Source organism: Pelodiscus sinensis, chromosome 5 (assembly GCF_049634645.1).
Source record: "Pelodiscus sinensis isolate JC-2024 chromosome 5, ASM4963464v1, whole genome shotgun sequence".
NCBI lineage: Eukaryota > Metazoa > Chordata > Testudines > Trionychidae > Pelodiscus > Pelodiscus sinensis.
In genome coordinates, this window is record NC_134715.1 from 93,245,648 (window position 1) to 93,273,481 (window position 27,834).

The 27,834-nt window shown below is 46.5% G+C and overlaps 1 protein-coding gene across 9 annotated transcripts in view; it reads right to left on the reverse strand.

Annotated features, from left to right (window-relative positions):
• The window catches only part of KLHL5 (kelch like family member 5), a 158,324-nt gene that overhangs the window by 5,761 nt on the left and 124,729 nt on the right, over positions 1–27,834 (reverse strand). For 7 of the 9 annotated variants that reach the window (XM_075930567.1, XM_075930569.1, XM_025187964.2 and 4 more), the window contains one exon: positions 6,337–6,549. The exons of 1 other annotated variant lie outside the window; for it this stretch is intronic. In XM_075930567.1, the coding sequence (XP_075786682.1) occupies positions 6,337–6,549 (213 nt within the window). Of the gene's footprint in view, positions 1–6,336; positions 6,550–20,751; positions 27,791–27,834 lie in introns of those variants that run through there. One more of the 9 variants, XM_025187961.2, reaches the window with a different exon arrangement.

Genomic DNA, 27,834 nt, shown 5'->3' on the forward strand with positions numbered 1-27,834 from the left:
AGCAGTGCCGCGGCCCATTTGTTTGCAGCTCGCGGTGCAGTTTGGGATTACACAGGGCTCAACATGCAGCCTGCAGGTGGGATCCTTTGAACATGGCCTCCAGTGGGAACCCGCTCCACAAGCGGAGTGAGCATTGAAAGACACAAGCAGACAGGCTGGCTGGAACAGATAGGTACAGGGTGTCGGTGTTTCTAGCCCCCAGGGAAGAGGTGCCAGAAGCGCTGGAACATTGTGGGAAGTGCTTTGTATTCATGTCTGACAGTGTGAAAGAAGCTATTTGCATATGAAGATATACCTATACCCAGGGCTCGCCGAGCCGAGCCCTACTCGCCAGCCGTGCTATCTGGCGTTCTGCGCATGCGCAGATCGCCCAAACCCAGATCTTCCGGGTTGTAATCTACTCGCCACAGGCGAGTAGATTACATAGATTGTCAAGCCCTGCCTATACCTATCTCATAGAGCTGGAAGGGACCTTGAGACGACATTGAGTCCAGTCCCCTGCCCTCACGACAGGACCAAGTACCATCCCTGACAGATTTGCCCCAGATCCCTAAATGGCCCCCTCGAAGATTGAATTCACAACCCTGGGTTTAGCAGGCCAATGCTCAAACCACTGAGCTATCCACTCCCCCCATGTATATATTTGGGATTACAAACGTAAGTGTAACCACGCTTAAGCTGCGGCCCTTGGAATGTGCTGTGAGTATCATTGTGACCCCCGTGGCTTCCAAAGTTGAGTAGCCCTGTTTTACTAACTTAACCAACCAACCAACCAACGGAGGTGCTAATGGTTCTTAACAGACTCCTGTAACTACTTGAACTATCTACTCACTATCTACGTTTTGTTGGTCCTTAGATTGCTGCTCGACTGATTGTTGTTTAAGTTTTATCTGCTCACTATTTCTCTTTTTATCTCCCCTGCCCGCTTCCCTTATTTATCCTTGGATCTGGACTCATTGTACTCCAGTCATCTGAAGAAGTGGGTTTTTCCCACGAAAGCTCATGATAACATCTACATGTTTTCAAGTATCAGAGAGGTAACCATGTTAGACTGAACCTGCATAAACAACGAGAAGTCCTGTGGCACCTTATGGACTAACAGATTTATTGGAGCATAAGATTTCGTGGGCAAATACCATCTGCCAAAGTGGGTCTTTGCCCATGAAAGCTTATGCTTCAATAAATCTTTGAGTCTATAAGGTGCCACAGGACTTCTTGTTATCTACATGTTTTGTTAGTCTTTAAAGTGCTACTAAACTAGTTGTTGTTTTAAGTTTTTCCTGTTACAGACTAACTCGTCTACCCCTCTGAAGTTCATGTGGAATGTTGGTGTAAAGAGCTTCTATGTCCATGGTGGCCAGGATGGTATTTTCAGGTACATTACTGATGTTTTGTAGTTTCTTCAGGAAGTCGGTGGTGTCTCAAAGGTAGCTAGGAGTGCTGATAGCATAGGGTCTGAGGAGAGAGTCAATATAGCCAGATAATCCTGTTGTAAGTGTGCCAATGCTTGAGATGATGGGTCATACGGGATTTCTAGGTTTGTGTATCTTGGGTAACAGACAGAAAACTCCTGGTTGGGGATCAGGGGTGGTGTTAGTATAAATTTGGTCCTGAGCAGCATCAGGGAGCTTCATAAGCAGTTATTTTTTTGGTATTCTTTGGTGGGATCACAGGAGAAAGACTTGTAGAATCTGGTGCTGGTGAGTTGTCTGGTCACCTCCTGTTCATAATCTGTTCTGCTCGTGATGACTACAGTGCCCCCTATATCAGCCTCTTTGGTTATGATGTTAGAATTGTTTTTGAGGCTGTGTATAGCATTGCATTCTGTATGACTGAGGTTATATGTTGCTGTTTGCTGATCATGTCAGCTCGAGCATGTTTGCAGAAGCAGTCAATGTAGAAGTCAAGATTCTCATTACGACCATTAGTAGGGGTCCTTCCTCTTGTGGGACTGGCAGGGGGGGAGTAGCAAGGTCAGTGTGTTGTACATCGGTGTGTTGGAAATATTCCTTTAGACAAAGGCAGTGAAAAAAGGCTTCCAGATCTCCACAGAACTGAATCATATTCGTAGGAGTGGTGGGGCAGAAGGAGAGTCATCGTGATAGGACAGATTTCTTGGTTGGCCAAGAGAGTGGTTGGATAGGTTGACAATGTTGCTAAGTGAGTTGAAAGTATCGGGAATGAGAGATCTTGAGGTGTATAGGAGTTTGGATAGTTTATTGTCCCTTGTATTCTGAAGGGAGACAAAGTGATCCTTGTAGGTGGTTTGTTGAATTTTAGTAAAGTCTGGAAAGATGAAGCATGTGTGGAAGCTTGTTTTTTTATGTCAGTTTCTAATGTTGAGAGCTCCTCCTTGATTTTCTTCTGTTTGTTCTATAGAATGCTGATAAGGTAGTGGTTCCTGAGTTTCTTTGTGAGAGTGTGGCATAATCTCAGGCTGTAGTCTGTGGGATATGTAGATTGCAATGGATTTTTCACCCTTAGTCCCTTAGATATGATGTTCATCTGTTTGCACTTAGAAAGGAAAATGATGTCTGTTTGGATCTATGCGAGTTTCTTTGTGTAGTTGATGGATTTCCACTCCGTACAGCTGAATGCAGTGTCTTGCTTATTCAAAAGCTTCAGAGGGGTAGCTGAGTTAGTCTGTAACAGGAAAAACTTAAAAAACCACAAATAGTCTAGGAGCACCTTAAAGGCTAACAAAACACGTAGATGGTATCATGAGCTTTTGTGGGCACAACCCACTTCTTCAGGTGACAGGAAGTATTAGAAGTCCAGATCCAATAAAGGAAGGGGAAAGGGGGGAGACGGAAAAAAAGAGAAAAAAGGAGGGGGAGGAAAAAGGAGAGACAGTGAGTAGATAGTTCAAATAGTTACAAGAGGCTGATAAGAACAAAAATATATTGCTCGCTAAGAAGGTATCTAAAACGGTGAAAGTGTTTGGGAGATGGAATTGGTGTTGATTTCTTTGCATGAGATACAAAAATATTACGAAAAGGCAGTGTGAAGTTACAGCAAAGAAGAGACTGGTAGCCTCCTGGAAGCAGAACATTTTGAAGGGATCAAAATCTTGGGGAAGAAGCTGGCTCCCATTGTGATTTTTTTTTTTGTTGCTAGTGTTGAACACAGTTCACGGTGCAGATTAAAAAAAAAAAAATCAACACCAATTCCATCTCCCAAACACTTTCACCGTTTTAGATACCTTCTTAGCGAGCAATATATTTTTGTTCTTATCAGCCTCTTGTAACTATTTGAGCTATCTACTCACTGTCTCTCTTTTTTCCTCCCGCTCCTGTTTAGGGTAAGACAGCCCTGCCAGGGGTGGGACTGGGAGAAGCAGAGCCACACCTAAGAGGAGCTGCCAGCACTGGGTGCTGGCTCCTGGAAGTGGAGGCACTACAGTCTTCTAACTTGGTTGTCACTGTTCTCAGGAGTAGAGTCCTGCACATCAGTGGATACCAGTTTCTATCTGTAGATATCTGCATCTGCGGATAGATAGTTGTATCTGCCCAGGGTTCTAAGTATGACAGTGTGTTGTAGCAGGAAAAAGTTCAGCTGGCTTAGTAGGCCAGAAACCAAGACCTAGAGAAATATCACTAATCTAAAGAAAATATGTGAGGGTATGTCTACACTACCCCGCTAGTTCGAACTAGCAGGGGTAATGTAGTCATCCGCAGTTGCAAATGAAGCCCGGGATTTGAATTTCCCGGGCTTCATTTGCATGAAGCTGGCCGGCGCTATTTTTAAATGCCGGCTAGTTCGAACCCCGTGCCGCGCGGCTACACGCGGCACGGAGTAGCTAGTTCGGATTAGAAGCCGCGTGTAGCCGCGCGGCACGGGGTTCGAACTAGCCGGCATTTAAAAATGGCGCCGGCCGGCTTCATGCAAATGAAGCCCGGAAAATTCAAATCCCAGGCTTCATTTGCAACTGCGGATGACTACATTACCCCCGCTAGTTCGAACTAGCGGGGTAGTGTAGACATACACTGATTGTTCAATATAAAATTTTAAATACATTAAAAGGAAGAGGAAGACCAAGGACAGGGTAGGCCCACTACTTAGTGAGGAGGGAGAAGCAGTAACAGGGAACTTGGAAATGGCGGAGATGCTCAATGACTTCTTTGTTTCGGTCTTCACCGAGAAGTCTGGAGGTGTGCCTAACGTAGTGAATACAAGCAGAGAGAGGGTAAGTTTAGAAGATAGGATACACAAAGAACAAGTTAAAAATCACTTAGGAAAGTTAGATGTCAGCAAGTCACCAGGTCCTGATGAAATGCATCCCAGGATACTCAAGGAGCTGATAGAGGAGGTATCTGAGCCTTTAGCTATGATCTTTGAAAAATCATGGCAGACAGGGGAGATTCCAGAAGACTGGAAAAGGGCAAATATTGTGCCCATCTATAAAAAGGGGAATAAGAACAACCCAGGAAACTACAGACCGGTCAGTTTAACATCTGTCCCAGGGAAGATAATGGAGCAGGTAATTAAGGAAATCATATGCAAACACTTGGAAGGTAATAAAGTGATAGGGAATAGCCAGCATGGGTTTGTGAAGAACAAGTCATGCCAAACTAATCTGATAGCTTTCTTTGATAAGATAACGAGCCTTGTGGATAAGGGAGAAGCGGTGGATGTCATATACCTAGACTTTAGTAAGGCATTTGATACGGTCTCGCATGATATTCTTATTGATAAACTAGGCAAATATAACTTAGATAGGGCCACGATAAGGTGGGTGCATAATTGGCTGGATAACAGTAGTCAGAGAGTTGTTGTTAACGGTTCTAAATCCTGCTGGAAAGGGATAACAAGTGGAGTTCCTCAAGGGTCTGTTTTGGGACCCGTACTGTTCAATATCTTCATCAATGATGTAGATATTGGGATAGAGAGTACGCTTATTAAGTTTGCAGATGATACCAAACTGGGTGGGGTTGCAACTTCTTTGGAGGATAGGGACATAATTCAAAATGACCTTAGCAAGTTAGAGAAATGGGATGAGGTTTAATAAAGAGAAATGCAAAGTGCTCCACTTAGGAAGGAACAATCAGTTCCATACATACAAGATGGGAAGCGACTGTCTAGGAAGGAGCATGGCGGAAAGGGATCTAGGGGTCATAGTGGACCTTAAGTTGAATATGAGTCAACAGTGTGATGCTGTTGCAAAAAAAGCAAATATGATTCTAGGTTGTATCAACAGGTGTGTTGTAAGCAAAAGTCGTGAAGTCATTCTGCCGCTCTACTCTGCACTAGTTAGGCCTCAGCTGGAGTACTGTGTCCAGTTCTGGGTGCCACATTTCAAGAAAGATGTGGAGAAATTGGAAAGGGTACAGAGAAGAGCGACAAGAATGATTAAAGGTTTAGAGAACATGACCTATGAAGCCAGGCTTCATGAACTGGGCTTGTTTAGTTTGGAAAAAAGAAGATTAAGGGGGGACATGATAGCGGTTTTCAAATATCTAAAAGGGTGTCCCAAGGAGGAAGGAGAAAATTTGTTCCTCTTGGTTTCTGAGGACAGGACAAGGAGTAATCGGCTTAAAGTGCAGCAGGGGAGGTTTAGATTGGACATTAGGAAAAAATTCCTAACTGTCAGGGTGGTCAAATACTGGAATAAATTGCCAAGGGAGGTGGTGGAATCTCCCTCTCTGGAGATATTTAAGAACAGGTTAGATAGACATCTGTCAGGGATGGTGTAGACGGAGCTTGGTCCTGCCTTGAGGGCGGGGGGCTGGACTCGATGACCTCTTGAGGTCCCTTCCAGTCCTATTATTCTATGATTCTACTGTAATTGTCACTTGTTTGATGAGCCCTGTATAAATCACATCTAGTTCTGCCTTTTGTAAGTAATGCAATCACCTGAAACTTGTTCTAATAATAATGTCATATTAATCCATTTCAACAATGATTGCATTACTTTTGAAGATGCACATACTTGATTTTCCCATAAAGTCAAGGGGAGGCAGGAAAGCGGTGACATTAAAGGACTGGTAGAAACTGAATAGTAACTTATTTTAAAATTACCTTGTGAATGGAGAAAGTTCTATTCTTTGTTTAAGGCTAATTTGGTGAAACACTCATGTGTTAATCAAGACGCTTATACATTTTTTCTGAAAATGAAGTCTGAACCCTTCAATGAGGTTTTTAGTAACCAAGATAATTTTTCTGGATAAAGTGCAATAAGATGGTATTTTTATTCTATTTGTATTTTGATTACATGATATGTGTCTACATATTTACTAGTAGTAACATTTTATTACCATGTTAATAGGGTCCTATTACAGCTCTTCGTGAAAATCATGCCACATTTTTTCACTAGCACTATTTTCATCTAAATATTACCTTTCCACACAATCTGATAGTCTGGATGTCAAGTTTGATGCTGGAGCATCATGACCACCAATAGCATACAGGAATCCATTCCAAGTAGTTACTCCCACACCTCCTCTTCTCTTTGACATTTGAGCACACAGAGTCCATTTATTAGTATGAGGATCAAAACATTCTACAGATTTGAGACAAGAACTTCCATCACGACCACCAACTGCATAGAGCCTGTAAAAAAAGAAACCAACTGAACCCATATAATAAATGTTAGAGTAATAGTATTTCCTCATATCTAGAGACATTTTTACACATAGTTTTTCAGGAAAATAAATCACCTAGAACGAATGTTACATTTTTCTCCACCCCTTCAAAAAGAGAAACAGATAATGATCTGGGATTAAGAAGATGGCTTTATTCAAATGGTATTTTTGATATAATGATTATATTTAATAATATTCAATTTATCTGACTCACTTTCCACAGTTCTAGTCTTCATGACTGTTTTTTGCCTTTTGTCCTACATATTGTTATGATCCTAAGTTTTTTTTTCTGTAACATTTATTTTTTCAAACTTTTATAGTAAAAGCCCATTTTAACCGGTCCTAAGATAAAAATAAAAGCTTCAGGGGGTAGTCAAGTTAGTCTATTACAGAAAAAACAACAACAAATGGTCTGGTAGCACTTTATAGACTAACAAAATATGTAGATGGTATCATTAAAATAAAAGTTTACCTCTGTTCCAAATAGCATAAATAATGATTTCAGTAAAAATTGAATAACTATGTTTTATTTCAAATGTTTGAAATGCAAAGGATCATGGCTAAAGATTCTCAAATTTGTCAAGAAAAAACAGTTACTTACCTTCGTAACTGTTGTTCTTCAAGATGTGTTGCTCATGTCCATTCCATGTAGATGTGCAAACACTGTGTGCATGCATTGTTGGAAGTTTTTTCCCTTAGCAGCACCCGTTGGGCTAGCAGGGGAGCCCCCTGGAGTGGCACCACTATATCAACTAATATATACCCCTGCTGGCCCTCCACCTCCTCAGTTCCTTCTTACTGGACTACTCCAAAGAAGGGGAGGCGTGCAGGATTTGGAATGGACATGAGCAATACATCTAGAAGAATAACAGTTACAAAGATAAGTAACCATCTTTTCTTCTTCAAGTAATTGCTCATGTCCATTCCATATAGGTGGTTCCAAAGCAGAAACACTAGGAGGTGGGATCAGAGTTCTAACCTTGAACTGAGCAGAGGACAGCCATACCCAGGGCTGCTTTCTCCCTAGCCTTGTGGGCCAGCGCATAATGATTGGCAAAAGTGTGGACTGAAGACCATGTGGCAGCTCTGCAGATGTCTATGATCAGGACCTGGAGGAGGCCTAGGCCCTAGTGGAGTGGGCCGTGAGGGGAAGAGCTGGTATCCCAGCCAGCCTATAGCACTCCTTGATACAGGATGTAATCCACGAGGAAATCCTCTGTGCAGAGACCAGCTGCCCCTTCAGTCGTTCTGCAGTTGCTACAAAGAGCTGTGGAGACCTACAGAAGGGCTTTGTTCTTTCTAAATAAAAGGCTAAGGCTCTCCTAACATCTAACATATGCAGCATCTGTTCCTTGCCCGAAACATGGGGATTTGGGTAAAAATCAGGAGAAATATGTCCTGAGACACATGAAAGTGAGAGACCACCTTCGGAAGGAAGGAATGCGAGGTGAGGGTGTAATTGGAACGTCTCCTTGAAGAATACTGTCTCCAGGAGTTCTGATGTGAGAGCCCTCAGTTCAGAAACGTGCCTGGCCAACGTGATAGCCACCTGGAAGGACACTTTCCAAGAGAGGTGCAGCATCACCATGGGCTCGAAGGGGGGGGTTCACTGGGCCTGGACAGAACTAAATGTAGGTCACACTGGGGGATAGGCTGATGCACATGCAGGTCTGTCCAAACCCCATAAAAATATGCGTACTGTGGAATGCGTGAAGTGCGTCATGTCCCTAGACCTCAGGTAAAAGGTAGAAATAGCTGCTAAGTGAACCCTGATCGATGAGGAGGCCAGCCCCTGGAATCTGAGGTTGAGGAGGTAGTCCACAACCAGCAGGTTGAAAATCTTCTTAGCACCCCAAATGAAGAAGCGCTTCCATTTAGCCATACAGATGGCCCTAGTGGAAGGTTTCTTACTACCCAGCAGGACTACCTGCACCTGCTCTGAGCATTGGAGCTCTGCCACTGTCAGCCACGGAGCTTTCAGGCCACTAGGTGGAAGGACTGTAGGTTCAGGTGGCATAGCCTGCCGAAGTCTTGAGTTATGAGGTCTGGGTGTAGGAGGAGAGCAATCAGTTTCTTGCACAACATGTTTAGCAGAGATGTGAACCAATGCTGTCTGGGCCAATCCAGCACTATGAGAATGAAGGAAGCCCTTAATTCCCTCACTTTCAGAAGCACCTTGTGCACCAGCGGAAATGGGCGGAACATGTAAAGCAGACCCTCAGTCCAGGGGATAAGGTGAGTGTTTCCTAGTGAGACCCCCGACCCTGAGCCCTGAGCTTAGAACGGCCATACTGGGTCAGACCAAAGGTCCATCTAGCCCAGTAGCCTGTCTGCTGACAGCGGCCAACACCAGCTACCCCGGAGGGGATGGACCGAAGACAATGACCAAGCCATTTGTCTCGTGCCATCCATCTCCAGCCTTCCAAAACAGAGGCCAGGGACACCATTTCTATCCCCTGGCTAATAGCACTCCATGGACCCAGCCTCCATGAATTTATCTAACTTCTCTTTAAACTCTGTTCTAGTTCTAGCCTTCACAGCCTCCTGCAGCAAGGAGTTCCACAGGTTGACTATTTGCTTTGTGAAGAAGAACTTTCTGTTATTAGTTTGAAGCCTGCTACCCATTCATTTCATTTGATGTCCGCTAGTCCTTCTATTATGGGAACTAATGATGAACTTTTCTTTATGCACCCTCTCCACACCACTCATGCTATTATAGACCTCTATCATATGCCCCCTCAGTCTCCTCTTTTCTAAGATGAAAAGTCCCAGTCTCTTTAGCCTCTCTTCATATGGGACCTGTTCCAAACCCCTGATCATTTTAGTTGCCCTCCCCTCTCCCACCTTCTTTTCCCAGTCTCCCCGAGTTTTGTTAAATAAAGAGAGTTTCTATTTTTGAACACACGTGTCCTTTATTTTGTACATCAGGAAGGGGGGCTAGGGAGGGGTAAGTGGAAGGAGGTGAGGGAGGAATGGGGTATGAGCCCCCGATGGGGAGGACTGGGGTGGCTCTGCGGGCTCCTCGGGTGGAAGCTCTCCTGCAGCCCCCCGATTAACACCCCCCCCCCCCCGCCCCAGATGGCAGCCTGCGGCAAGTGCAGCCGGGCTGATGGCCGAGTGCTGTGATGTGCTGAGTGTGGGCACTCAGGGCATTCCAAGCCAGGACTGCTTTGCAAGCGGGGAACCCGAGAACTGTGTGTCCGGGGTGGGGGTTGGGTCCCTTTAAGCACAGCCCTCGGCTAGTCTGAGACAGCAGCTCCACGCTCTAAGTCCTAATCTGATGCCCTGCCGGCACTGCTTCCGGCCATCCTTAACCTCGGTTCAGGGTCCACTCAAGGTGGACATGCTAGTTCGAATCAGCAAAACACTAATTCGAACTAGTTTTTAGGTCTAGATGCACTAGTTCGAATTAAGTTAGCTCGAATTAGCTTAGTTCGAATTAACTAATTCGAATTAAGTTAGTTTGAATTAGTGCTGTAGTGTAGACATACCCCCAGAGGGCTGCTAGAGGTATTACCCTGCCCTCCTCTAAGAGGGATTTGAGTTTGGGGTAGGACTATTGTGGGACCAGCTCAATGAATGTATCTATTGCAGCCCAGCTGTTTTAAGCATAGTGACTCAGCAGCACCTGCTGATTCGCTATGTAGTGCTGAAGGTCTCCAGAGGCATATGCCTTCCTGCCATCCCTGCTCTTGGGCATTTCACCGAGCTCTCTCTGCCTCTCCCATTGGTTAGCTGCCTGAACCACTAGGGATCCTGGAGGAGGATGAGAGAAGTGATTCTCATTCCCTTCTTGTGGGATGAAATAGCTGCACTCGGCCTTCCTATTGGTGGGTGGAATGGAGGCCAGGATCTGCCACAGTGTTTTCGTGGTCTTTGTCAGTTTTGTTCACTGGTGGGGCCACCCTAGTGGGCACATCAGCCTGTAGGATGTTGACAGTCAGGTCCAAGTCATCTGACACCTTTTCGGACTGTACCCCTACTCTGCACAAGATGATGGAGAAGGTCCTGGTGTGACCTTGAGTCCATGGAGGGCATAGATGGCCACACCCCTCCAAGTGCCTTGTCAGGGGATGAAGAAGACAACTCCTTGAACCTTGCCACCTCTGCATTCTGGACCTGCGAGGGGGGCTGGGAGGCCACAGAGGATGCCAGCATGTGGGGCTGTGATGAGGATGGCCCCCTTTTGACTGAAGGTCTGGGTGAAGGCAGCTCAGGGGACAGGGACTGGCCTGAAGTAGGGGAGCGGATCGGGGTTGCCAATGGAGTGGCCCAACATGCTACGGTTCCAGGAGTGATGCTGGGAGTAGGACCTGTGCCTCAACCTTGATCTGGAGCCCTGTGATGCAGCTAACTCCACCTCAGAATCTGTTGAGTATTCAGAGGTCGACCAGGGTGGTGCCGAAGTTGTTAAGTCAGCGACCTAGGGCCGGGGGCTTGTCAAGCCATAGACTGGCTTTCCTGCGTACTGGAGAGGAGGTGGCAGCATCAAAGGCAACACCGCCAGCCTGCTTGTTGCCGAGGACGGGGGGGGCGTGGATGACGCTGGTGCCAAAGCTGGTGCTGCATGGGTGTCCTGGCTCAGTGCTGGGGTTGGTGCTGGTGGTACCGTTGCAGCACGTGCTGGCATCAGGGATGATGTGGGGGCCAGTGTCAGTGTCGAGGTCAACAACACTGTGGAGGTGTGGTAGTGGACTCTCACATCCGGTGCCAAAGCCAGTGGTGCTGTGAATGCGGCCTGTTGCCCCTGAGCTTGACATGCATGAGGTCGGAGATGAGGTAACTTAGATGAAGTACCTCACGGCCTCACAAGTGTCTGGGGTTGAGGGCTCTGGGAGGTCCTCCACTGGGCTCGAGTCCTGACACAGGCTGGAACAGTGCTGACTTGACCTCGATGGTCCTTGTGCTGATCCTGCCAGTGCCACATGGCCCACCTGAGGGCGCACTGATGGCACGTGCCTCGATGGGGACTTGACCTGGCTAGGTCTCCATTTCTTCTGTGGCACTGGAGACTGAGACAGGTTCCAAGGCCTATGCGGCACCAGAGAGGTGCGTGAACGGCTTGATGTCTCTCCCTCACTGAAGCCGGTGCACTGTGGGTTGTTGGTGCTGGGTCTTCTGCCGGTGCTGGTCAGAGAGCTGCTTCCATGAGTATGATCTTCAGGCAGGACTCTCGTTCTCATTTGGTCCATAGCTTGAAAGCCTTACAGATCTTGCAGACATCCGACAGATGAGCATCCCCGAGGCATTTAAGGCAGGCTTCGTAGAGGTCTCTGCAGGGCATAGGCTTCTCGCACTTAATGCAGGGCTTGAAACCTTGGGGCCCAGGTACGCCCCCGCAGCATACTTGGGACTGCAGCATACTTGGGAGACTGGAAGTGAGCTCCCCAGGTAAGTAAATTACTAAACTTGCCAGCTACTTAAAACTATTTACAATTGAGATAAGAACTAACACACTAAAAAACAATAAAGCTACAAACAGGTGAGAACTGCTGGCAGTACTTGCTAAGCAATAACAGAACAGGTTCCAAAGACCCTCAGGAGTGGAAAGAAGGAATTGAGGGGGTAAAGGGCCAGCTGAGGTATTTGTTAGCCTATATAGCACCGCCAATCCAGGGGGCTCCCCTGCTGGCCCAACCGGTGCTGCTAAGGGAAAAAACTTCCAAAGATGCACACATGCAGCACATGCATACCTACAGTGAATGGACACTAGCAATAAGTTGAAGAAGAAGCAAAGTTCAGAGGAAGATCTTGAAATTTCAGTGGGAGGTTTTACTATTAGGACTCAGATGAGAGAAAAGATTTTGTTTTAATCTTTTTTCCTTCAATCATTATAAACACCTAATAATAATAATCAAACATCTAAAATACCATTAACCTATCCTTAATGAAGCTGTTATGATCCACCCTACATACATAAGAGCTCTTGAAATTTTTTACCCTAAACAAAGTTGAGCGAATAGCTGATATATTTGGTTTGCTGGCAGGAAAGGCAGGGAACCAAAAAATGTTTGGTTTGTCCTGAATTGTATAAAAAAATTGCAATACATTTTGGTGAATCAAAATAATTAATTTCATGTTGAAGTCCCAAAAATATTTTAGACCAGAACTATTAAATGAATTCTTGTCACATTCACAAATAATCCACTCAATAGCCCATTGAAACAGCATTTTTCAATGAATAAACTTAGCCCAAAATGTCACTGTGACTCAGTAAGCCAAGTCCTATTTTCAATAGTAATGTGATGGCTCGCGTGGGTGCAAACACCCCTTCCCGGCGGGGCAGGGGGGATCGGCAGACCCACAGTGTAGGGTTCCCCGCAAGGGGACCCGCGGTTCGGGTGCGATCACCCGGCCAAGGGTCCGGACCGGGGATCAGCGGACTCGTTGTCCCGACTCCCCTCTGGCAGCCCCGGGTTCCTTGTCTGCCCGGGCGCTATGGGCGAGGGGACGGGGTCGCACCCGGCGGCCTGTACAGAGGCAAGGTCCTTGCCGGGGCGGAAGAAGGGGGGGGGGGGGGCTTTGGCTCCTTAGGGTCTTATGGCCCAGTTTCCGTCCTCTACTGTACCTTGGGTTGTTCACCCCCCTGATGGGGGGTACGTGGGTTGGGGTTTCGTAGTAGGGAGTGGGGCGTGGGGGACCCGGGCCCACCCTCTCCACCGGGTCCCAGCCCGGGGCCCTAAGTGGGGGAACAATGGGGACGTTCCTCCCACGACAGGTGGGGACTATCCCCGTAACGCACCTGTCCACCGGCGCCAGAAGGACCCCGCCCCGGGCTCCTTCCACTCCCCGCTCTCCTTAGCCCCGCCGGTGTGTCCGCCGAGGTCGCTTACCCCACCCGTAGCGTCGGTCCCGTCTAGCTGCCGTTGTGCGGGTTTGGGGGTGGTCCTTCCTCTCCTCCAACGGGGGGGGGGGTGTTCTCCCCCTGGTATCTGGGTCGGCGGCGGCTCTTTCGAGTGCCGCCCCCGCCTGTTCTGCCCGGCCGCTTTTCAAGCGGCCCGGTCGAGGACGCCGGGGACGTCAGCACCGCCCCCCGGGCGTCCCGACGCACCCGCCATCAAGGCCGGGGCGTGCCGCCCTGACGCGGGCCTTGCGCGGCTCGGTTTGAGCGGCGCGCCTTTCAGGCTCCCCGCCCGCCTGCTGCGGCCGCTCCCGGCCCCTCCTTCCCCGGCGCGGGGCCGGCCGCTCCTTCCCGGGTTGGGTTTCCCCCCGGGTTCGGTCTCCCCCACCCCCTGGGCTGCTGGCCGGCCGGCCCGGCGTCCTGGGGGGGGCGCTCCCTGCCCCGGGGCAAGTGCGGACCCGCCTGGGTCCGTCACAAGTAACTTAAGTTTTATTTTCAAAAGTGTCTAAGACTCTAAGTCACCTACATGCTTTTGAAAAGTGTTACCTGTGTGGAATAAAAGTCATGGATTAAAAAAATTTGAATGCATCTTCTTCCTGAAATAATGAGTAGTTCAATCATATATATTAGAACTCTAAAAGGGACCAGTTAGATAATTTAGCAGATATTTAATGCATTTTAGTTTTCCTTAGTACTGGTAACATGCCATCACAAATGGGAATTGATCCAAAACCAAGTTTCCAAATACAATTTAAAAGTTACATTATTCACCAGGGAGGAAGTCCCTGTTTCTTTTCTTTAGTGCAGCTCCCTCAGTATCTTAGGGTAGGATCCACTCTGGGCTGGGATAAATTTGGCTAACCCTTCCCCTATCAGTGGCATTCTCTCTGAAGTTCTCTGTATTTCAGTCTGATTACAAAAGAAAAGAAAAGAAAAGAAAAGAAAAGAAAAGAAAAGAAAAGAAAAGAAAAGAAAAGAAAAGAAAAGAAAAGAAAAGAAAAGAAAAGAAAAGAAAATGAAGCTGTTACTCCAGATTAAGTGGGAAGCAGTGACAGAGCAAAAAGCTTACGGAGCTACACTTGAAAAGGGAAATAGAATGTAACCCCTCCACAGTGAGTAACCCCAACTTCCACATCCTCTCTGTTTCATTTTAAACACTAGGGATGTGAAAAGTTAACCAGTAAGCACAGGGCCGTCCTTAGGCATAGGCAGAATAGGCAGTTGCCTAGGGCACCAGTATTTCTGGGGCACCACTCTGCCAGGACGGACAGAAGCAGTGGAGCATGTGTAAGCAGCGGCTAAACTACTGCTTGCTATCAGCCATCTAAAAGGAGAGCTGCCCTGGGGGAGTGGGTATGCTCATTCCAATTCTTTAGCTCTGCAAGATAATTAACTGTTAACTGCTGATATGTAAATACAGCTCATGCCAGAAGGTGGAAGGAATCCGAGGTGTGATTATGTAAACCCAATTCAGCCCAGGGCTGATGGAGGATCAGTGTTGGAATGGAATGTGGTGTATTGTAACTAATTTGGGGCTGTTGTTGGGGTCACAAATCATGCTACCCCTAAATGTGGGAACTGTAAAATATGATACCAGTGCTTGAAGGAGAGACACCATTATTGTATGAGGTCTCAGAGGAACAAGCCTCCCCCCGCCAGAGTTGAGTGAACTGAGTTGGGGTGGAAAGGGCTTGAGGGCTGAGTCAGCCTGCTTCATGCCTGCCAAGTGGGAGCTGAAAGACTGGCTCAACCTGCCCCTTTCCCTCTGGTTTTAAGGACAGACCTAAATCAGACTCCATTGCTACATCTACACTGGCAGCTTCTTGCAGAAGAACAGCCATTCTTTTGCAAAAACTTGCCGGCTGTCTACACTGCACAAGCGTTCTTCCAGAAGCAAATTTACAGTATAGCGTTGGAAAACAGGGCTTCTTCCGGAAGAGTTATTCCTCTCCCCACAAGAAATAAGCCCTCTTGCACAAGAGCTCTTCCAGAAGAGGCCAGTGTAGACAGGCAATGTGAATTTCTTGCGCAAGAAGCCCCTATGGTTAAAATGGCCATCAGAGCTTTCTTGTGGAAGAGAGCATCCACACTGCCATGGATGCTCTTGTGCAAAAGCACATGGCAGTGTAGACGCTCTCTTCTGGAAGAGTTTATGCACAAGAACTCTTCCAGAAAGGAGTTCTTGCGCAAAAAGCTGTCAGTGTAGACGTAGCCCATGAGGAGTCTTTTTGCTAGTCCAGTGGAAGCTGGAATCTTTTGCCAGCCTAGATGATGGCTAAAGAGTTGAAATCACTGAGAGCTGAAATCACTGGTTTAGCCAGGAGCCAGACCCATTGCAGCCAGTGGAGCGGCTGGCGGGAATGACCGGCTGGCGGGAGCGGCCAGCAAACTACAGGGTTACATCTACACTGGCAGCTTCTTGCGCAAGAACAGCTGTTCTTCCACAAAATCTTGCCAGCTGCACAAGCGTTCTTCCAGAAGCAAATTTACAGTATAGCGTTGGAAAACAGGGCTTCTTCCAGAAGAGTTATTCCTCTCCCCACAAGAAATAAGCCCTCTTGTGCAAGAGCTGTTCCAGAAGAAGGCAGTGTAGACAGGCAACATGAATTTCTTGTGCAAGAACCCCTATGGTTAAAATGGCCATCAGAGCTTGAGAGCGTCTACACTGCCATCGATGCTCTTGCGCAAAAGCATATGGCAGTGTAGACACTTTCTTGTGGAAGAGTTTTTGCACAAAAACTTTTCCACAAAAGAGTTCTTGTGCAAGAAGCTGCCAGTGTAGACTTAGGCCAGGAATAGCACAAAGGTGGCCTAAGCCTCAGGCTCAAGGACGAGAGTCATCTGGATGACATGTCAGGGTCTGCACTGACTGGACAGAGCTGTAAGTGGGGCATCTGAAGTGGGGTACAGAGAAAGTTTGGGTAAGTGAACTCTGTTGTGGTATTTTCCCAAGATAATGCCATGTGACTTCTCTCTCTTTCATTAAAAGTTTATTTTCTTCACTCAGACTCTGTGCTTGCGAATGGGGAAGCATTGCCTCTCAGAGGCGCCCAGGGATGTGTGAATTTTCCAGGCTACTGGGTGGGGTCTCGAGCCAGTTCTGTGTGAGATGGACCCCTAGGCTATGTCTACACTGGCAGCTTCTTGTGCAAGAACATCTTGTGCAACGGTTCTTGTGCAAGAACTCTTGTTCAAGAAAACATCCATACTGCCATGTGCGAGCTGTGCTTTTGCGCAAGAGCATCCATGGCCGTGTGGACGCTCTCTTGCGCAAGAAAGCTCTGATGGCAATTTTAGCCATAGGGCTTTCTTACACAAGAAATCCCTGCTGAGCGTCCACACTGCCCTCTTGCACAAGAACTGCTGCGCAAGAGGGCTTATACCTGTTAAAAAAGAGCGTAGCTCTTGTGCAAGAAGCCCTATCTTACCATGCCATCCTGTACATCTTCTTGCACAAGAGTGGGTGGGCAGTGTGGACGCTTTCCGGAAGAACAGCCGTTCTTGCGCAATAACCCGCCAGTGTAGACAGAGCCCTAGATATTGAACCTGGCCCTGGTTGATGCCAGGCCTACCCAGCGGAAGGGTTACACGTAACAGCAGAGCTGGGTCCTAGAGAGGGCTGAATGCACTGCCTGCAGCACAGTCTGAGGGAGGGGATTGGCTGCTGAGGTCTCTGGGAAGGGAAGGGGAGAGGGTAGGAGTGGAAGAGCAAGTCAGGCACAGGGGCACCAGTTTAATAATCCTGCCTAGGGCACCATAAATCCTAAGGACGGCCCTGAGTAAGCATCACCATTAATGGGTGATGTTTACTGGGTCAGTTTAACTGGTAAGAGCTGGAGCAGGTCCCCACCCTTCTATAGGCAGATGGCTGATCCAGCCCTGTGGGGCCCGCTGCACACAGGGGCTGCTCTGGGGACCATTCCAGCCCGGCTGTGGCAGGGGCAAGAATTTACATCCCTATTAAACACAACTGGGTCTATTATTCAGTATCAGTACAGATAGCAGAGGGTGAACTTGCATAACAATTTCAGTGAAGGGTCAGAATCAGAACTCCTCCAAAAAGCAAAACAACTCTCCCCCTAAACTCAACAAGCGCATCTCATAATAAAATCTGAACGTCGAGCATGATCTCCAGGAAACTGCATCTCAAAAAGTGTACAGTATTTAAAGTGTACAGATACTTCTGTCTAAATCCCAAGATGGCTTCTTGCAGAATGAGCATGCTAAAGACAAAAGTGATTTGTACTGCGGTTTGATATGCCTCTTTAAAACATGATGCAATGAAATTCAAAATGACAGGGACACATCATAGCCCTAAACAAAACCAAAAAAAAAAAAACCCAAATCACACTTTGCCTCCAAATCTTAGCTCTTGATAATGTCCTCACATCCACTAGATGGTGTTGTTTGCCCTTTTCTAATACACAAAGGTTTGGGGTTCATTAAGTAACAGAGCTTTTCAAAGGGATGAACAATTAAGGCGCTATTTTAAAAATGGAAGGAGCAATCCAATGTTAGATGTACTATGTGATAGGTGACCATGAATACAAACTTAGAAATTAATAATCATGATAGGTATAGTTAACTTTCATAGTGTCCATAAGCAATCCACAAACAGTAGACAGACTTGTGGGTATGCTACATACCCAATGCTCTTATTTTGAAGAATAGTACTCCAAGAACTATTCTAATGGAAAAGTCAACACATCAGTAAAAGACAGTGAGTTTAATCTGTGATACTGCTCTTGAAGTACAATTCAAAAGGCATCCTGAAATGCCATTATTCAAAATGGTTTCATCTGGTGCAGTGAATGATTCCATGCAGTGCTGTCCCTTTGAAACATCACCATGGTGATTCAAAGGGGCAGTGTGGCAGGGAGCCTGGGATCAGCTGAGCTGCACTGCCCCTTTGAAACGTCACTGTGGTGTTTCAAAGCGGCAGCGCCACATGGAGCCCAGGGTCTGCTGGCGCCCCCAGTATTTGCTTATCGGATAGTCGACTAATCCTTAACATCCCTAAATAGAATGTTAGGAATAATTAAAAAAGGAATAAAGAATAACACAGAGAATATCTTATTGCCTGTATATGAAACCATAGTACGCCCACATCTTGAATACTGCACACAGATGTGGTTGCCTCATTTCAAAAAAGATATATCGGTATTGGAAAAGGTTCAGAAAAGAACAACAACAATTATTAGGGGTTTGGAATGTGTCCCATATGAAAAGAGAATAAAAAGACTTGGATTTTTCAGTTTAGAAAAAAGGAGACAAAGGGGATTATGATAGAGGTCTATAAAATCATGACTGGTGTGGAAAAAGTGAATAAGGAAAAGTTATTTACTTATTCCCACAGTATAAGAACTAGGGGTCACCAAATGAAATTAATAGGCAGCAGGTTTAAAACAAAAGGAAGCACGTAGTCAACCTGTGGAGCTCCTTGCAAGAGGATGTGGTGAAGACTAGGACTTTAACAGGGTTCAAAAAAGAGCTAGATAGATTCATGGAGGTTAGGTCCATCAATGGCTATTAGCCAATATAAGAATAGTGTCCCTAGCCTCTTTTGTCTGGAAATGGGTGTCAGGAGAGGGATCACATGAGGATTACTTGTTGTGTTTCCTCCCTCTGGAGCATCTGGTATTGGCCACTGTTGGCAGACAGGATACTGGTCTAGATGGACCTTTTGTCTGACCCAGTATGGCCATTCTTATGTTCTAATGCAGAAGCATATCTCTAGTATTTGGAGCAAAGAGGTAATCTCTCTTTAAACAGGTATGCAGCTGAAATATCACATTCCAATATGGGCACCTCATTTTTAGATACATAGACAAACTGGAGAGAGTTCAAGTAACAAAAATAATAATACTATGGGAACTGATTTGTAAGGAAAATTTAAACAGAGCAAATGAAATGCTTGATTAAAAGCCTCTCTATACTGGGGATTATTGATGCAGCATCAGTATAGTTACCTGGGTACAAATAACCCCAGTATAGATGCAGCTCAAAAGACAATTAAGGAGTGTGATGAGAACTATCTACTCTGAAGGATGTGAACACCAAGGAGGAAAGAATCTGTTATTAAAAGCAACACAAAGATTATAAGTAGGAGTAATGGGATAAAATTGAGGGCAGAGCTAAACTATGGGGCAATGTCAACCTGAGGTACGCAACTCCAGCTATGTGAGTCGACGTGTCTTAGCTCGAGTTGTTATGAATCTCCACTGATGTGCACTGAAAGGAGAAACTCTCCCTTCGACTCCCCTTACACTTGTTCCAATGGAGTACCTGAGTTGATGAGAGTTTAATCAGCAGTTGATTTAGTGGGTGTTTAATAGATCCACAAAATCAACCCCCAGTGGACTGATTGTCACAGTGCTGATCTCCAGGTAAGTGTTGATGTGCCCTGAGATAGAAAAAAAAAGCTGCATATAAAAAAAAGCTTCTAGACACTGATAATTACTAAATTATGGAAAAGCTCTCTACATGAAGTGGTGAAATAAATTATTATTTACTGCAAGTATGGTTCCTCAAGACGTGATGCACTGATATTCTATTTAGATATGTGCACATCCAGTGCACTGAAACTGGAGAAATTTGCCTAGCAATGCCCATAGAGGAATAGCTTTTGAACTCAATGGCCATAGCCCCTGTCCTGGCTACATGAGACAGTGCTACCCTCACCACTGTCCTCAGTTTCTTCTCACTGAGTGCCTGAAAACAATATTCTGATGTAGAGGGGAGAGAAGGTGGATAGTGAAATTCATGTCTGCCTCACAGCTCAAAGAAAAAACATTTATAAACCTCCCATAACTGTTGTTCTTCAAGATTCAATGCTCATGTCTGTTCCAGGTTTGGAATGTGTGCTTGCCCCATGCACCGCTGCCAAATTTTTTCTGTCACTGAGGGTATGTCTACACTACCCCGCTAGTTCGAACTAGCGGGGTAATGTAGGCATACCGCACTTGCAAATGAAGCCCGGGATTTGAATTTCCCAGGCTTCATTTGCATAAGCGGGGAGCCGCCATTTTTAAAACCCCGCTGGTTCGAACCCCGTGCAGCGCGGCTACACGGGGCACGAACTAGGTAGTTCGAACTAGGCTTCCTAGTTCGAACTACCGTTACTCCTCATTACTAGGAAGCCTAGTTCGAACTACCTAGTTCGTGCCCCGTGTAGCCGCGCTGCACGGGGTTCGAACCAGCGGGGTTTTAAAAATGGCGGCTCCCCGCTTATGCAAATGAAGCCCGGGAAATTCAAATCCCGGGCTTCATTTGCAAGTGCGGTATGCCTACATTACCCTCCTAGTTCGAACTAGGAGGGTAGTGTAGACATACCCTGATATCCATAGGGGACTAGCCTCTGGAATGGTGCATTTATGTGCCGGTATAAGGGTGCCACCAACTCCCCTCCTTAGTTCCTTCTTGCTGGAACTCCAACAGACAGGAAGAAGGGCAGATCCTGGAATTGACATGGGCAACACATCTCTAAGAACAAGTTAGTAACTAGTTTTTCTTCCTCAAGTGCTTGGTCATGTCCATACTGCTAGGTGACTTCTGTGTAGTATTTCTGGAGGTGGATACTTCTTGGACATGTCAATTGCAACATAGTTCTCCCAAAGCCAAGATAATTTCTGGCCTGCTAAGTGATGGTATAGTGAATCATGAAGGTGACCATGTTGTGGCCCAGAAGACGTCCTAGATAGAGACTTGTCCTAGGAAGGCTGTTGACAACACCTCACCTATAGCTGAATGGGCCATCACTATCAATGGAGGTATGACCTGCACCAATGTGTAGCAAGTACGAATGAAAGTAGTGATCCAAGAAAAAAGTTTTTGAGAATACACTGGGAGGACTTTCATCCTGTCAGCCACTATGACAAAGAACGGAGTCTGCCAACTCAGGGCTTGGTATTCTCTAAATAGAAAGTCACAGCCTTCCTGACAGCTAGGGTGTGTAAATGTAACCCACACACCTACTGGGTGTGGTTCATGGTCCGATGTAGTGGCACTTAGACAACTTATACACAGAGAGAATGAGTTTGCTCTACAGCCTTAGTTAAGGGCCAGCTAGCTTTTAGTGCAAGCTGTAGAGAAATGGTCTCCAAACTTTTTACACTCAAGATCACTTTTTAAAAGTCAGGGCAAGCCAAGATCTACCCAATCCCTTCCCTGAGATCCCACCCCTTCCTTGAGTCCCTGCCCTCTCCGTTCCCCTCCTCTCCATTACTTGCTATCCCCAGCTCTTACTCACTCTCATTGGGGTGAGACAGGAGGTGCAGGATCTGGGATGGGAATGAAGGATTTGGGTGTGGGAAGGGGTGAGAGGTGCAAGCTCTGAGAGGGAATTTGGTTGCAGGAGGAGGTGGAGAAGGGATGATGGCTTGGGGAGGGGGCTCCAGGCTGGAGAGTGTTGGGGTCAGGTGGAGAGTTGGGGTGCTGAGCAAGCTGCAGACTTGTGGATATGGGTATGGCAGAGGCCCTGGAGGCTTTTCGCCTTCCTCTGTAGCATGGGGTACAGATCACAGCTAGAGGATTCTCTGCATCTTGGAGTCTTCAAAGTATTTGAAGGCTTCAATATCTGAGATATAGGTGAGAGGATTATTCTGGGAGGGGTGGGTGAGATTCTGTGGCCTGTACTGTGCAGGGGGTCAGACTAGATGATCATAGTGGTCCCTTCTGACCTTAAAGTCTGTGAGTCTATGAGTTTGGGTTGGGCTGTATGAGGGATTCAGGTCAGGGGTTCAGGTGTGTGATGGGCTCAAAATCGGGATTTGTAGGAGGTGCAGGAGTGTTATGATGCTGCAGCCAGATGAGGGCTTAGTCCCAATTGGGGGCTTATTGGCTAGGCTTCATTTTTAAATAAAATGTTATGTCTGACACAAAAGGTTTCAACATTGTCCTTAATTATGTGTGGGGAGGGAGACTTTTTTGGGGTTAGGGGGACACTGCCTCAAGGTCGGCTGGCAGTGCCTCCACAATCGACTAGTCGATCACGATTGACTGGTTGGTGACCATAGCTTTAGTGGTTCATGCACTAAGCTCCAGAGGTCCTATGTTCGGTTCTGCCTGTCAGAATTACATAATCACTTCTAGTTGGATGAGTGAGGCTTTGGGCAGAATAACAGGAGGAAAATGTCCTGGTTAACATGAAAAGGCAACACCATCATTGGCAAGAAGGCAGGACAGGGATGCAACTGAACCTCGTCCCTGTAGAAAACCATGTACTGGAGTTCCAACACAATGGCTTTAATCTTGGAGACTTGCCATTCTGAAGTGATAGCCACAAGGGAGCCTAGAGAGGATCAGATTGAGGTTCCATTGGGGACTAGGTCCCAGACCAGTGGAAAAAGCCTTCAAAGCCTTTAAGAAACCTGAGTGTCACCTCAAGCGAGATTATCGATCTACGCTGGGATAGAAGGCCAAAATGGCTGCCCAGTCTTTAGTGATCTGAGATGGGCTCCCTAGCCCACGTCAGACCCATTTGATACTAGCGCCATTGGGGATTTTAAGGTTTCAGGAATACAAAGAGTATTTCTTTTGACATATTTATTGTGGCAGCTGGGAGCTCTTATTCTTTTTAGTTGTCAGGTCTCTGGACAATTGCCCCCTTTGCCCTTCTCTTCAGTGGCCCTGACTAAGAGTAAAACCCTTTCCTCTTAGATGTATAGGGACCTCCTCTAATTGCAGGAAGGCTTTCACATCTTGGGTGAGAATCTGCTCATGAGAAGGGTTCTGAAAGGGGTGGGAAAGAAGGCTGGGGGAGAACAAACAATGTACACTGTCACAATGCTGAAGACTCTCCAGTCTGATGTTATAGTGACCCAAGCAAGGAGGAAAGGAAAAGGCAATTTGAAAACAGGAGGATGCAGGACCTTGGCTGCAGACTGGGAGGTTGCCTTTGGGTGCATTCTCAAATGTTCACTCCTTTACAAGTGGGTAGCAGAAAGTAGTGAAGTGAGAAGGGGCTGGTTGCTGGCCTTGATGACACTTATAGCTCTTGTCCTTTTTGTGGTAGGTTTCCAGTCATGCCTAACCGCTTGGTCTTTGAAGTTGCTGTGGCTTGAACCTTTTTCTAGCAGGGGCCAAGTATGGCAAACAGTGCTGGGAACTCTAGTTAATATGGGCACTTAGGAAACACCAGAGGAGGCCGTGGACTGGCTGAATCCTGAGCCCAACTGCTTCCTATGGGATCTGGGGTAGTCCTGCCTCAGAGGAAACAATAGCCAAATATACACTGTGAACAATAAAGCTACTGTTGTTGCTGCTGAATGCAATAGCAGTGTCTCTGCATCGCTGGCATATATACGCCCCAAAGACTGACGGGTAACTCTACAGTCTTTAAAGGAGTGTAGTGTTTCATTAGTCTTGTCCAAGAACAGTGTTTGGTCACCGAAGGACAAATTCTCAATGGCAGAGGTTTCTGTGACATCAAATGCAGACTGCAAGGATAACTTAGTCACCAAGGAGCTCTCAGTTATAAGTACCTGATATTCTTCTCACATGACCTCGGGCCGCTGGTTTGATGCAGCATCAGTATTTGTACCTGGGTACAAATATCCCCAGTACATATGCAGCTCAAGAGACAGATAAGGAGTGTTACAATAACAATCTACAAATATTTGAAGAATAATGACATAGCTGTCTATGTAATAAAATTGGACTTGGACAGCAAAGCTTGTGGTTAGCAATCCATACAGAGAGGGAAGAGAAAAGTCATAAGGTCCATTCGTTTAGAGTCCCCGTCCTTGGAGTTGAACTAAACCTGTTCTGCTGGGCTTTCTTGTCCACTGCAATTACAACTAGGGATGTGAAAATGCATTTAATCGAGCAAACGTGTAACCGCTGAAAATGTTAGCGATTATATAGTTACACACGAGGAGTGGGGGGCAGGTGGTTCTCCAAGAGCCAGCTCCCCATGTGCACCAGCTCCCAGCTCTAATACAGTTAACTTTCACAGTTACACTCAAGCTCGCAAATCTCAGAGGGGTAGCTGTGTTAGTTTGTAACGGAAAAAACTTAAAAAACAAATGGTCCTGCAGCACCTTAGAGAGACTAACAAAAACGTAGATGGTAGCATGAGCTTTCATGGGCACAAGCCACTTCTTCAGATTAATGGAGCAGTGTGTCCAGAGGTACAAATAAATAGCAGAGAAAGATGGGAGATGGGGAGAGAAAGGGGAAAAAAATCAGATACAGAGGCAGAAGTGTGGAGGGAGCAGGTGGCTCCTCAAGAGCCAGTGGATGCAGGCTCCCCTCACATACTGGGAGCCTGAGTAAACTGGAAATGATCCCTCACTCTCACAGGTCCTTGGGGGACAGGCCAATCCTTGCCTACTGACAATTCCCTAACCTGAAACAAATTCTTTCTAGCAACCACGCAGCACACCTCCATCATACTAACTCAGGAACCCATCCCTGCAATAAACTCCAATGCCAACTCAGTCCACACATCTATACAAGCGACATCATCACAAGACCTAACCACGTAAGCCACCACATCAGAGGCTCATACAACTACACATCCACTAATGTGATATATGCCATAAAGTGCCTACAATGATCCTCTACCATGTATACTGGCCAAACTGGACAGTCTCTATGACAAAGGATTAATGGACAAAATCAGATATTTTAAATGATTATGCACAGAAACCTGTTGGGGAACATTCTAACTTTCCCAGGCACTCATTAAAGGATCTAAAAGTGACTATACTCTCAGGCTATGTCTATACTGCAGGTTTTTGCTGTCAGAGAGTATGCTAATGAAGCGCTCATTAGCATTTGTTAAACTGTCATTTGCATATTCTCTGCTGATGCTTTTTGCGCAACAGGTTTTTGCGCAAAACCAAGCAGCGTAGATGGGTCTGTTTTGTGCAAAAAAACCCTTTTGTGCAAGATCCTTATACAGGCAGTCCCCGGGTTACGTACAAGATAGGGACTGTAGGTTTGTTCTTAAGTTGAATTTGTATGTAAGTTGGAACTGGTACATATTGTAGGGGAAACTCTAGCCAAACATTTCTCCAGAGCTCAGTTTTATTCTCCCACACCTCACTTCCCTCAGTCCTTTATTCTCAAGCTGAGGTGTCTGCTGAGAAAAGCTGCTCCGCGTCTCCCTGGTCTGCTGGGGAGGGGGGGCGCTAGCTTCGCGTCTCCCTGGTCTGCTGGGGGGAAGCAGCTAGTGCGGGGTTGCCTCACCCCTTTTGTAAGTAGGGATCCGATTTAAGTCAGATCCATGTAACCCGGGGACTGCCTGTACATCCTTTTTAAACCATGTACACAGTTATACTTTCACATCCCCAATTACAACTAGAGAATTTGGGGCCAGATAAGAATAAAACCCCTCAAACTCCTTCATGGGAATGAAGCAGCACTTTCTTATGCGCTTAGCCACAGACAATACTGAAGCTGGAATGCTCCAGAGGGCCTCCGTCAGTTAATGGAATTCATCCTGGACAGGAAGTATGACTTTTCCTACAGCAGACAGCTGTAGGATATCCACTAACTGGTAGTGGAGTTCTCTTGCAAGAACTCTGCTTGGATACTGAGAGAAGCAGCTATACCATAAGATCTGCCACTTTCAAAGAGCAGGATGAACCAGAATGCATGGAATTGTTCGGAGATGAAGGTGAAGCTAAAGCTGGATCTTATTGCACGGCTGATGGACCAAGACCAGACAACTCTGGAGACTCTGCAAGAAGAATCACCATTGGTGCCTATGTAACCACCACTAGGTGGTGTTGAACCTGGGACCTCTGGAGTTTAGTATAGCTGGCTCTCAGCCCAGGCTGTAGAGGTCTCCTGTTCTTATCTGTTGCTGTGGTTTAAGTGCCACTGCATGGGACAGTGAACCACACTGCGAACTTTTTCCAGAAGAGGAAATGCAAATGGAGCGCTCATTTGCATATCTTGCGCTCTCATTTGCATGGTCTTTTCCATTCCTTTTTGTGGAAGAGGTTTTTGTGCAAAAAAGCACTGTGTAGACTTTCTCTGGAGGAAGCAGGATAAATTCCTCAGGACCTGAAGTGGTCTTGATAGGTCTTATACAATTCTTCCTTGAGGCAGTCAAGGAAGAACGGCTCCTTCATGTCTTTGGAGAGGTGCTCTCTCCGGAACGTGAAGCAGCAATGCTCTCAGAACCAGAAGGCAATTGCTGACTCAACAAAGGCCTCAATACCAAAGCTGGCCACACAGCCTTTTCAGGAAGTGCTGCTCAGAAGAAAGTCCTGAGTTACTTGAGTTTGCTTCTTGATTGATCAGATCACACAGCTCTCTTCAATGTGGGCCTTGCTGAGACACTGCATGTGTGGACTGCTGTTGGGGATTACTCACCAACACAAAAGACAATATTTAAATGCTGGTTAGAGTGAGACAGAGAAAAAAAATAAATATAACTAACAATCTATCTAGCAATATATAACTATATATTCTGGGGTGTGTCTGTCTGTGAGCGTCTTTGCTCAAGCACTTCTCGTAAATGATAAGAACTAGAGCCAACATATTTGATATGCAGCTTCCTCTTTTACTAACTTAAAGCAAGGTTAGGGTTTGGCTGTACCACAAAAAAGGGAAGTCCCTGGAATGGGATTGTTTTCCAAAACACCACCTTGCCTGCCACCAGATCCCTGCCCCAAACCCTCCTCCTCCCAACTCTTGGACCCAGCACCAGGGAGAGGGAGAAACCCTTGATAAATGGGGGGAAGAGCCCTGCCAGCTGTGCGGGGTTAGAAGAGGGAGAGAAAAGACCCCTGCTGGCTGTGGGAGGTGGGGGCAGGGAGGGGGGAGAGAAAAGGCCTCTTCTGGTGGGGGGAGGGTTGAGGGGAAAGAAAAAAGACCACAGGTGGCTGGGGGGAAGCGAGCAGAGAGAGAAGGCCCCGCCAGATGGGGTCCTCTGCCCAGACTCCCTCCTTACCCCCTAACTCTCACACTCTCATCCCCACCACATACCCAAGCCCCCTGCCATGCTAGCTCCTGCACCACCCGCCACCAGCCTCCTGCCCTGATTTCTGAACCCTCCCCTCCTACTGTCAGCCTCGTGCCCTGAACAACCAGAGAAATGTCAGGTAAGTCTTCTAGTTATAATTAATACTTAGGGTACTACTAACTAGACACAAGAGAAAAATAAATTAATTTGGGGGTTGTAAGGTTAAGATTACCACAGGCAGTAAGAAGGAACGGATACAGGGCTACCTCATGTAGCCAGGAGAGGGGCTACAGCCATGAGATGTGAATCTCTCAGTGACATCCCTCTACAGATACGGTGAGGCAAAGTTCTCTGGTCGTGGTGTGCTGGGTGCACAACCTCCCAAGTGGAATAATATCGCGGCATCTACTTGAAAAAGAATCACTGTTGTCTAAGACTTTTAAAACCACTCTGGACAAGAGAGTAGAAAATACACAGTAAGGAACAATTCTGCA